Source organism: Zootoca vivipara, chromosome 1 (assembly GCF_965207765.1).
Source record: "Zootoca vivipara chromosome 1, rZooViv2.hap1.1, whole genome shotgun sequence".
Taxonomy (NCBI): Eukaryota; Metazoa; Chordata; class Lepidosauria; order Squamata; family Lacertidae; genus Zootoca; species Zootoca vivipara.
The window spans coordinates 747,674-760,366 of NC_142582.1; the positions used below are offsets into that span (position 1 = coordinate 747,674).

General features: G+C 43.3%; 1 protein-coding gene across 11 annotated transcripts in view; it reads right to left on the reverse strand.

Annotated features, from left to right (window-relative positions):
* USP40 (ubiquitin specific peptidase 40) overlaps positions 1-12,693 on the reverse strand; it is a 60,528-nt gene that overhangs the window by 40,852 nt on the left and 6,983 nt on the right. For 9 of the 11 annotated variants that reach the window (XM_035140278.3, XM_088675470.1, XM_088675482.1 and 6 more), the window contains 9 exons: positions 12,533-12,646; positions 10,972-11,136; positions 10,161-10,307; positions 9,042-9,185; positions 8,345-8,473; positions 3,379-3,480; positions 2,715-2,822; positions 860-1,166; positions 330-411 (listed from right to left, as the gene is read on the reverse strand). In XM_035140278.3, coding sequence (XP_034996169.2) covers positions 330-411; positions 860-1,166; positions 2,715-2,822; positions 3,379-3,480; positions 8,345-8,473; positions 9,042-9,185; positions 10,161-10,307; positions 10,972-11,136; positions 12,533-12,646 — 1,298 coding nt within the window. The remainder of the gene's footprint in view (positions 1-329; positions 412-859; positions 1,167-2,714; positions 2,823-3,378; positions 3,481-8,344; positions 8,474-9,041; positions 9,186-10,160; positions 10,308-10,971; positions 11,137-12,532; positions 12,647-12,693) is intronic. The other 2 variants (XM_088675490.1, XM_035140283.3) reach the window with 1 other exon arrangement.

Here is a 12,693-nt window from a genome sequence, read left to right on the forward strand (position 1 = left end):
CCGTGATTACAATGGAGAAAGGTAATTTGGTTGATTCCCTATTCCTTCTGCACCCCCTGCACACATATCCAATTGCTCGAGAACATTGGGGGAGATTCTGGAACAACGTGGAAAGTGGCAAGGGATTGGGGGGGGGGCTTGCAGAAGAAAGCTGCGGGTGGCTTATTTTTGCAACTATCACCTCCCTTCCCTTCCCATTCTGTTCATAGAAGCCTGCGCTGGAACAAAGAGGCTCCCAAGACTGCAAGATGATTGTATGATCTTTGCAATCCTGATCAGAAGCCCTGCAAGAGCTACACACCACACAGTTGTCATCAGAGCTGACTTACCTCTTCTTTTGCAGTTTGATATTAGCGGCATCCATTTCATTCAAGAGATGGATGGGGACCCGGTATCTTGGATTTCCTCGAGCTGTGTCAAAATAAACTGATTAATTGAATGCCTGAAAACACATATTAAAAGGGCTAGGAAGTGCTGAAATTCAGGTTTTCATGTATATCCTTTTTACATCACTAGGGTACTCTTCCTTTGGCTTACCGTTTATTAAACTACAAACTAAGACAAAGTCACTCAAAAACTTCCACTCCTCAAAAAAGATGCTGAAGGATCATGGAAATCCCTAAAGCTAACTGTTCAAAACACAACAACTGCTTTGGTAGGACTACAATACTCACAACACTTAATAACAAGCTTTGCTACTGAAGTCGGTGGAACATTCTGATCTAGGTTATTTCAAGATTTGTCTCTAAAATTTTGTCTTTTTAAGCCTTGTACAAACTGGTACTTCATGACTGTTTAATAAAGAGGAAATAACCAAAAGCAATATGAAGGCCCAAAGTACACACTATACTTTTTGTACCTTCAGATGGTCTTGTCATTTGGGATTGTCGATAGAACAACATGTAGGCACTCTCATTCCCCTGAAACTGTTTCTCAATCTCTTGCTCTCTGATTGGCTGGACTTTGGAGTCATTCAAATCAAACCAATGGGATTCGGATGAATATTCCCGTAAACCCGTTGTTGGTTTTTCTGATGACATCTTTACCTCATGGTTCTGAGGGCTGCTTTGGGATGCAAATCCAAAATGGAGTTTATGACGATCATTCAGCTTAACTTTGCTTTCATCAGAACTTAGAAGAAATGTTGGAGAATGACTCTGCAAAAACTAAAGGGTAAAAGAGAAAGGGGGTGACAAAAAGGTGTTATTAAAATCCAGTTTAAAATGTTACAACTATCAATTAATTATACTTCCTTCTGATATGAGCTGTATTTTTCTGAATTTGGATGCATGATCTGCTCTCACCTATTCTCTCACATTGTATTTTCAGAAGTTCACTCTTCTGTTTTCTGCTATTTGGTGCATCCTTAACCATATCTAAAATTAGCTGAAGCTTAAAGGAACTAAAACAAGTCAGTATCATAAGCCAAATTTGAAGCTGGCTTTTAAAAAACAACAACAGGGGGTTGGACTGGATGGCCTTTGTGGTCTCTTCCAACTCTATGATTCTATGATTCTATGATTCTAACATAGTTATGGCTAACTAGTTTGTTCATGTCTGGATGTTAATGCTAACTTTTGGTTAGTCAAAACCAAAGGCAAAAGTTCCATCTCCCAACAATTCCTAAGATTTATGAGGTGCAAAGAAAAGGGCTCTTCAACATATATTGGCCTTCCCCAACTTTTATTTACCTATCATTACTAATGGAAGATAATATGTTTAATATATTTTTTCTCTTTATATGTAGGGAAGCATATTTAAGATCCATTGGAAACTTGGAGATTTTCTGTATACTTCATTATAATATTAGTTTGTACTTAGTCTCTTTTCCATAATCTGAGGAAAGGCAAATGACAGAATCAGTCAATCAAATATTCAATATGGTCAACCAACCATTAAAGAAAAAACAAAATATAAAAATAGATCACAGCTTCACAGGAACAAAGGTAACAAGTTAAGAACTAACAATCTTTGTTCAATGTTGCAGCATATGCTCCTGGTTTGCACACAATGTAAAAATCACACCACCCTATATAAAAATCAAATATTTTAGCTTTGTGTTTAGCTAAATCAATGCTTCTGCCATACCTATTTGTCAGGGAATAGCTAGACGAAGACGGGTGGTGGGAGACACCAGCTGGGGAACCAAGGGAAAGCCCAAAGCACAAAAGCTCAGAGCCAGAGGATTGGTAGTGGGACACAGAGAAGAGGTCAGAGGGAGAGGATTGGGAGGGTGGGCTGGATGCTGAAGGGGCAACAGGGTTCAGTGAGCAGGAAGAGCCTGCGGCAGGGAGCAGTTCAGACACCGAGACTGACACCGAGGATGCAGGGTCAAGAGGCTGCTGAAGAATCCAGGGACTCTTCCACTGCAACAAACTCCCCTCCTCCATGGTCTTCAAGAACACACAGAATAATTAGGAGGGCAGAACAGAAACCAGAGGTGTACAGACACAATTTGAGTCCGCTTGGGAAACATCTGGGAGAGGAGGAGCCTGAGAAAGGGTGGAAGGCAGGGACCTTCAGTCCTGGCAACTGCTCCACAGGAGCAAGACCTGCTGGGAAGTGTAAAACAATAGGATGGCCACTAATGCCACAGGAAAATCACCACTAACTCAGGTAGTATCACTTTCTATGCTGAACTGTGCAAGACACATTGCAAAGTGCAAAAGGATTAAAGCCAACAGAGATAAAACAGAATTATCTTCAAATAATACCTTCCGTATTGGTCCATGCTGTTTACGGTATTTCTTGTTCCAGGACACACTTTTTTTCTCCAAAAGTTTCTGTGCCAACCGATCCACAGCAATTTCCTTAGATTCTTCCTACAAGATTAGATAACTACTGACTGAACTGCGGAAACTAAAATTAATTATTACTCAAAATGGGACTCAAAATGCTAGCAGAGGGGCAAAAATTGGTCCCAAACATGGTCCCTTCCCCCATTATAATACAGATCACCTGCTCACTCCCAAACACAAACAGATCCTTTAACACACCCTCTTTACTGTGAACACCAAAGTGGCTTTTAAAAAGTTCCTCTTTATGTACCAACTGCTGACTCCATGACTCTCTTGGTTCATGTATAAGAGTCAGCAGCTGAAGGACACAAGTGGGAAATTGTTTCAAAGACAAATCTTGTGTTTGCTTCTCAATTTTGCTAACTTGTGTAACACAGAAATTTTTTTAACACACATAAAGAAAATTATTTTAACACACATAAAGTTCCAGCAGATCTTGAACTACAATATTTAAAAAGAAAAATCTGAAATGTTCAGTCTCAGAGCTGATCTTAAAACAGCAGTGTTGAAATGTACAGTTTAAATATATATCAGCTTAAATATAATTAAGGAGCATGAAAGGTATTCTGGCGTAGTCTACCTCCAATAAGATGTTTCTTAAAATTCGTAATGGATTTTCCTTCTCTTTTGCATTTTCAATATCTTTCAAATCCTTATCTTCATCATTCATGTTGATTTCCTCCTTCAAGAGATCAAAAATAACTTTTTAAAAAGAAAAAAGAACTAGAAAGACTGTTATGTCAAAGGAAGGCTAGCATTTTTAAAAAGTCTATCTGCCTTCCACTGATTATCATGTAGTATTCAACTGCCATTATTTCATGCTTTTCATTAAATGTATTAATGTATATCAATTATTAATGTATATCTCACCATTGCTCCTCCTCCTCTGCCATTAGCTGTAGCCCACAACATGAGATTAAATATTGTAAATCTTAGATTTGTGTTAAAATTTGTGTTAAGAGAAATTACTGGTGTTAATTTTCATTCACCAAATAAACTTGGCTTGGTGTATCTGAGGTGGTTCTGGCATATAGTTCTGCACAATAGCAGATTCCCCTGAATAGTAAATAGTAAATAGTGGTGCCTCGCTTAACGAATGCCCTGCTCAACGAAATTTCCGCTTAATGAAAGGATTTTTCGAGTGGAGGCTGCCTCGCTAGACGAATTCGTTTTATGAAAAATTCGTCTGGCGAATCGCAGTTTCCTAAAGGAATGCATTGAAATCCAATTAATGCGTTCCTATGGGCAAAAAAAAAATCAATGCATTCCTATGGGATTCGCTAGACGAATTTTTCGTTATAAGACCCGTGGAACAAATTAAATTCGTCTAGCGAGGCACCACTGTAATATAATTGCATGTTAACAAGAGGTTGACAGTGATTTAAGCTACTGGTTCCTCTTAACTAGTGCTGTTCATTGTGACCTGCAGAAGCTCTCCGGTGCCTCAAGGGCCTGGATTCAACTAATGTCTCCCACTAGTAGAAGCCCATGCAAAGACTTCCACTAGTCGTGCAACAGGGCTTCCTCCCAGTGTGTGCCCCCATACGGGCCAAGGTTGTGTGTCAGGAGAATCCCAAAAAACAGTGTGCAGGGGAGGGGGGGCATTCCAACAGGCAAACTAAAATGCTTGCACTGATTAAACAGTTCCCATAGCATTGCACTGAATTCCTCTCAAGAGCTTTTCCCAGGCTTACTATTGAACCTTCATGTAAACATGTGCTACAATGCAACATATATGAGATACCTGGCCTCAGAGATGAACTTTCGGTCCTGAAATCATGTGTGAGGGACAGGGGATATCGCGAAGTCCCTCCCCTCCTGAGTTCAAGCCAATCCCCGAGCACAGGGGGAAGCAGAGAGAGTTCCGATTCCAGTGGGGAAGCAGGAAGTCGTGTCCGAGGCTCAGGCAAGATAGAGGAGCCAGGGTCCCAGGTGGGACAGGAAGGGGCGAATAAGGGCGGGAGACCCATCCCCCCAACTCCGGAATTACGCAGAAAGAGGAGGGGAAAGAGGATGGGTCTGCCAAAGCTTTTGTGTTGGAGAAAGACGCGCCAAAAGCCATTAGGAGGTTCTGAAACCGACTGACCACATCACTCCGTGTAAATAGCAATGACTTAAGCACTGTAAATACGCAGCACCAATAAAAGAATAAAATGCAGAGCTGCGTAGCGTCGTTACTCTGAAGTAGTCCGCTCCGGCCACTGTGACAGCAACCTCCAAATCCTTTTTGGGCTACTTTGGAGTTGCCGGAATGAGCGTGTCAGAGGCGGAGAGATGGCGGCAGATCGCGGAGCAAGCCCAGCAAGAACTGCAGCAGCTGTCGCTGCAGGCGCAGGGGGAATTGAAGGCAGCTAAAGAAGAGACTAAGAAGGTCCAGGACGACCGGCTACAACTTGCGGAACAGGTGAGAGCGCTACAGGAAAGAGAGCAGGAATTAAGGGCGGTGGCGGTAGACCTCCAAAACAAGCTGGATGCAGAGAAAAACAAGGCGGGAGGGGCACCCCAAGTCCAAGTGCTGCCAGGAAGGAGAGCCGGGACGCTAGTAAGCAAGTTTAATGGAGACCCGAAGGAATATCAGGGCTTTGAGACTGAGATTGTGTATGCTCTTGAGCTGCACCACGATGAGTTCCCTGATGATGAGCACAGGGTAGCGTTTATTGTGGAGCACCTTACCGGGGCAGCCAGGGAGTGGCTAAGACCGTTAATTGCAACAAAGAATCCTTGCATGAAGAATGTCAAACTATTTCTAGAAGGTTTGAAAACGATGTATTCGTCCGATAGTCATATGGACCAGACTAAGGAGGAACTTCACAATTTACGCCAAGGAAATATGACAGTTCGCGCGTATTGGGCGAAATTCACCATGCTGGTGCACAGATTGGGGTGGGAACTAGAGTCACCCCCAATGCAAGCGGCGTTCTACTTGGGGTTGCATGAGGAGGTGAAGGATGAGCTCTCGAGAGGTCCAAAGCCCAGTAATATGGATCAGCTGAGCAAAGCGGCTCTGGCGGTGGGGGTGAGACAGGAATCCCGGTGGAGCGACAAGCAAGCAACGCGCGCAAAGCGGGCTTGGTTCCCACGGTCGCAGGAGAAGCCACCCCCCCAACAACCCTTTCAAGCCACGCCTGGGGCCAGTCAGGACCAGGAACCCATGCAGATTGATAGCGCGCGCGCGCGGGCTTTTCAAACCCCAGCGGCGCCAAGACGCAAGGAGGGAAGGGGTGGGAATTGCTTTCTCTGCAACTCCCCCCAGCATCTCGTCAGAGACTGCCCACATCGCAGGGAGTGGCAAGGAAAGGCGGGAACGGTTGTGCCCTCCCCCACTGACGCAGCACCACAGCAGGGAAACGGGAAAGCCTGGCTGCAGGAGACAAGGGGCAGCAGCCAGGCGCAGTCAGCAGACAACAGCCCCAGCCCACCCACCCGCACAGAGAGGAGCAGAGCCAGCCCACCCCTCCCAGAGCAGGAGTGGTTCTAGAAGTCACGCTCACGCTCCCAAATGGCTATCCCCTGACAGTCCTCGCCTTAATTGACAGTGGGGCGTCAGCGAACCTCTTCTCGAGGAACTTTGCAGAAGAGCACCAGATCCAGCTTCTGCAGCTGGATTTTCCTCTGCACGTGGCGACCATTGACGGCAGAGAGCTGCTGGGAGGGGCCATCACTCATCAAACCCCTCCCATGAAAATGACGGTGGGAAGGCACTCAGAGACACTGGCATTCAACGTCACCACCATCTCAGACCCCCCCATCGTCTTGGGCATGAGCTGGCTGGCGCGCCACGACCCCTCCATCAGTTGGCACCAGAGATGCATCACTTTTGGATCGGACTTTTGCCTGGAACATTGCATGCAGCACCAACCAGGGGAGGGGCCTCCGATAGCCACGGTGGCAACCATGCACGTCAAAGGGGGTGAGGCGATACCCAAGCCGTACTGGGACCTGCAGGAGGTCTTCAGCGAAGCGGAGTCCGACCACCTACCCCCACACAGGCCTTTTGACTGCCAGATCAACCTGGTGCCAGGGGCAACTATACCCCCAGCCAAGCTGTACGCCATGTCAGACCAGGAACTGGAGGATCTGCGCGCTTTCATCGACAAGAACCTCAAGCGGGGGTTCATCAGAGAAAGCAAGGCAGCAGGGGGCAGCCCGGTCTTCTGGGTGGACAAGAAAGACACGCAACAGCGCCGTCTTATGGTGGATTTTAGACGGCTGAATTCAGTGACAGAGCCAGTGGCTTTCCCCATGCCCAGAGTGGATGATCTCCTGACAGCGGCACGCAGGGGCAAGATTTTCACCAAGCTAGACCTGAGGGGGGCGTACAACTTGATCAGGATCCGGGAAGGCGATGAATGGAAAACCACGATGTTCACGCCTCTGGGCTCTTTTGAATATCTGGTGATGCCCTTCGGGTTGCAAGGGGGCTCAGCATGCTTCCAGGCCTTCATGCACCACGTCCTGGGGTCCCTCCTCTTCAGGAAATGCTTGGTCTTCCTGGATGACATCCTTATCTATTCCGATGACCCAGTGCAGCATGTGAAAGATGTCAGGGAGGTGTTGCAGCGCCTGAAGGAGAACCACCTGTATGTGAAGCTGGAGAAGTGCAAGTTTCACACCAAGGAGGTGGACTTCCTGGGCTACAAGCTGTCAGACAAGGGGCTGGCGATGGACAAGGACAAGGTGCAGGCCATCCTGGACTGGCACAGCCCCAGGACGCGCAAAGATGCCCAACGCCTACTAGGCTTCGCCAACTTCTACAGGAAGTTCATCAAGAACTTCTCTCGCGTTACGGCTCCCATCACTGACTGCCTGAGAGGCAAGCAGAAGTTCAGGTGGACACCAGAGGCGCAAGCAGCGTTCGAAAGCCTCAAGAGGGTGTTCGCCTCAGACCAGAACCTGTTCCACGTGGTTCAGGACGCGCCCCTACGCGTGGAGACAGATGCTTCTGATAAAGCTGTGGGCGCCATTTTGTTGCAACTGGACGCCAACAGAGAGTGGAGACCCTGTGCCTTCTTCTCCAGGAAGTTGACCCAGCCAGAGCGAAACTACACGGTGTTTGATCGGGAACTTCTTGCGATCCACGCTGCGTTCCAGCACTGGAGACACTTCCTGGTGGGCGCCGGCCACTGTGACATCATGTAAAACCTGATACAGAGGACTCAGAACCTTTGAATACTAGAAATCATTTTTACTTATCTAACACCTAAGATGCTTTAGGAGGGAAGTAAATAATCAAATCAAAACTTATTTCCATGCTGATTATGGTCAGATAATCTTATATGAACTTGTCTCTTTATATAGAGTAACTGAGAAATATCAAAGGGGAAACTCATCTATACACTGCGACAGGAACTGCATCTAATGGTCTTTTGTCATAGCTCTCTTCCAAACAATGCTTTAGGCATGAAGATACAATGGGATAACTCCCATATATGTGGTCATCAGCTCCTTGGAGGAATGATTATTTATGCTTCACTCCAGTGTGTGTTCATATAAAAATCCCTTAATATTTTTTTTTGCAAAGTATACACACATAGAAATCAACTTACTAGAACCTGCCAGTTTCCTAGTTCATCAATATCTCTTATGTAAACATGATAGTGTCCTCCATAACAGCCACCTTTGTGTATTATAACAGAAAAGAGCTCATACATGTATTTGAAATCATCCACTTCAGCCTAAAAAAAAAGACAACAATAATCAAAAGCTATTTCCACAACTGAGGTAAAAACAATCAAGACAGAGCAAGAAAAACAGAATGCATTGAACTGGAAATATCAAAGTACAGGCCATTACATGGGTATTCCAATGTGAGAGGGGCACTTGAACATTTATAATATAAACAGCCACCATCAGGAACTCTACTCATCCATTCCTCCATGGTGTGGACAACCTACTTACTCCAGGTAGACTCCTGCACTGTTGTGCACAGTTGCTGTCTTTTTGCCTAACATACCTCAGACAGTTGTGGTAGGGATTAAATGTGGAGAACCATGTATGACACCCTGAGCTCCTTAAAGAAAAGAGTGCAATAAATAAATAAATGTGTACCCAAGCAGCCCTAAGGGATACTATAGTAAGATATGTACCTCTTCTAACCTTTACAGTAAGAAACTGGACATAGAATTAAGTGAAGATTGTACCAGTAAACAAGAGCACAGCTTCTGCAAATACCCCCAAATCACCCAGCATAAAACATTAATGATTCAAAGTGATGAAAATTTAGACACATAAAAGTAGTTCAACCTGCTCACAAAAAGGCTTGAGGTTTATCCGGATTGGAAATGCATAGCTGCTTATTTCCTTGTATCGTTCACACTTCTCGAAATTGAAGTTAAATCTCAAGAGGGAGATTGTGAGAAACGGAGGCAACTTGCGTAGTTTAGCAGACTGTAAAATAAGTGAAACATTTTAAGGAAAGTGATCATATTTTGGTGACCAAAGCTTTGTTTTTCTATTTTAATTTATTCCCATTTTAATGCATTTTATTCTATTTGTATCTTATTGCTACTAGTACAATTGCGTGGAAAGTTGGAATGTAAATTTTACAAATATTACGGTATGATAGTCCATGAATAAGACAAAATACACAAAATACAAAGAGAAGATAGCTTAGCCTAATTTTGCAAGGTAAAATTATACAAGCAAAAATATATAAATTAAAATGAAAAGATTTTATTGACAATCATTAAAAGTACTTAACAAGAGAATATCTTTTAAAAGGTTCTGGAAAAGTTAAAATCATATCATATTTTCACAAACTAGTAATCCATATTCGACAATAAGAACTGAAAGCAGGTTTGCACCAAGTCCCTACATTTGCAGAAGGATCATAGTTCTGCAATATATTTACTTCATGATGCTCCTTTAAATTTCAAGAGAAGTAGGACTTTCAGAAATGCAATAGAATACTTCCCCTTCCCACGAGCTATGTCAGCCTTCCCCAACCTGAAGCCCCCCAAAACTTATCTAGGACACCATTTTGAATAGGGGTGACTTGGAAGAATTACCATAGCTCTGCACATGATTACAAAACATTTCACTGGCCATTTCTCCCAATTACAACAAGGATTAGTTTCCATCATTTAGAGCAGGCACCCCCAAACAGCGGCCCTCCAGATGTTTTGGGTACAACTCCCATGATCCCTAGCTAACAGGACCAGTGGTCAGGCATGATGGGAATTGTAGTCCAAAACATCTGGAGGGCCGAACTTTGGGGATGCCTGATCTAGAGTGCAACCATCTAAGCACATGACAGAATGAATGGATTTTACATTTAAATGAATTTTTCACAGAAGATAACTAGCCTTATTTTAGGATGTTATGTACTCAACATCTGAGTAAACAATACTTGTAAAATACTACCTTTGTGGCTTCAACTAATTTATTGCATGCTCCACATCGATACAAGTTATCTTTCTCAAAATGTTCTTCTTCCACATACATATTCCACAAGGCTTCCTCCAAGCCAGATACATCTTTGACAGCAACTGTTAGGTCCAAGAAATCCTCCTACAAAGCAGCATCAGGGAGCAGAGAGGAAAGCCCTTTTAAAAATGTATTTTAAAGACATCATGGACTTACAACCAGAGTCCACCAATGCCAGGAAACAATGGCTAACAGGTTCAGAACAAGTCAAGCTAACTTCAAACCTTGATTCACTATCCTGGCCTGTTCTGAATATGGCAACCAGTTTCCTGGTGACGTTAAAATGGGAAACTACTGTTAAATGGAAGATTTCCTCTTTATCTGCTTGCTAAAAAGGGGTGTGTGGGGTGAAAGATTTGTTCATACCTTGGCTTATTGCAAGGTTATTTTGCCTCAAAAGCTCTGTCAATTATGCATAGCAAAAGTTAAAAATATACCATTGCGATTTGCACTGCAATCCCAAAGATATTTGAAATTTTGGGCAAAGGTTGAGAACTGGACTAGTTTCTAACATTACATTTGTACCATAATGTTTATTTTAAAAACACTACTAATTCTCATAATCACATTGAGTTCTGAACAGATAGCTGTATTGAGAAATTTTAACTTAACTAAAATTTGATCTGCACATTTCTAACAGGACTGCATTGCTGGATATGAAGCTGGGGAGGACTCCTGGTTAAAATTTGTCACTGGAAACACAAGAGAGAAAATAGAATACTGTTCTGAAACTTGCCCATAGTATTACCTGTCTCTCACTGACACTCTTGCACTCTTTACAGACAATGTGATTAACAACAGTCCCATGGTACAGCTGGTTTATTAGATTATGACCAGAGGTCCCAACAAGGGAGGTTTCTAAAGCACTGAATAGAATCCGATTTAACTCCTGCACATCATGTTGTCTCATTTCCTGAAAGATAGATTATTATTTTTAAAAAGAATTGACATTGCTTGAAGAGTTTTCCTCTTCATTTCAATTAAGATCCAATTACGCAAATAAAGCTAATTTACAGCGTCCCTTAAGCTCTTGCCACAGCAATGCTCTTTGCTCACAGATGTCATGTTAACCCAGCAGTGTCTTGTTCCATTTCTGTGATTGTTTATCTGTCATTTTATTTGGTTCTCCTGGTGTCAGGGACACCTAGCAAATTGGAATCTTTGTGGTCTTTCTAACTCAGGCTTCCCCAAACTGCGGCCCTCCAGATGTTTTGGCCTACAACTCCCATGATCCCTAGCTAACAGGACCAGTGGTCAGGGATGATGGGAATTGTAGTCCAAAACATCTGGAGGGCCGAAGTTTGGGGATGCCTGTTCTAACTGATAGCTATATAACATGAACTTCCATTATGGGATGTCCTCATATCTACTAGAGGAGGGACAGCAAATGTGGTGACCTCCAGGTGTTGCTGAACTACAGTTCCCACTGGCTTTTGGCCATTAGCCATGCTGGTTGGGGCTGATGAGAGGAGAAATCTAGTAACATTTGGAGAGCATCACATTAGCCATTCCTGGGCTAGAGTATGGTCTGCAATGGAACTGTGGCCTAAAGCACAATACCCATTTTAACTATCCGGGCATCTTTCATGCGTTCCAAAGGTGAGATGAAGCTGTATTGAAAGCAACATATGAAAGAATTTTAAGAGAGAAAACATGTCATGAGCTACCACTAATTGTTGGGAAATTAGGCAATGTTAGTATTTTGCCTTTCATTTCCTATTACAGACACATACCTGAAACAAAAGAATCTTCAAAAATAATTATGCCCTTAACTTGTATGTCTACCAATTAAAATTAATAAACTACCAATAAAATTAAAGTCTGAAGACCTATGAAATATTAACCAGGAAGGAGGGAGGAACCATCTCAAAGGATTGGATCCTTCCCAGTATCTTGCCTTCCTGAGCCTCTCCTGAGGGTCAGGAGACTATGAAGAATGGGGTGGATTATAGGGGTGCAGGTCGAGAAGCAGAGCTGTGGACCAACCCTACCCTAGACTAATATATGGACTGGCTAACAATATAGGCAGCCAGGCTAGTAAAATGCTTTGGATGTATTTCATAAAAATGTTAAAGGTTTTAAAAATTGTTAACATTATTAATAAGGTATTTGGCAAATGTAGTAACACTATATATTCATATTCCCTTCCTTTATGAAGGAAACCGATATTTACCTTCAGTGTAGCGCTGAACAATAGTAGTTTGACAAAATATATCATTTTTATTTCTTTTTCTGGAAGGAAAAGGAAACACAGGGGAGGGGAACCACCTCAAGGGGGAGCAATGCTGCCAATGCATACTATATTGTACCTCATTACTATTCCATCCAAAGCTGTCAGTCAGGTCTGTTGTAGATGCAGCATGTTGATCTAGCAGCAAAAGTTGGGCAAACAACCGTTGGAGCTGTAATGGGATTATTCGGACCTAAACAGAAACGATGATAAACTTTCAGAAGCTGACTTTCTATTGGC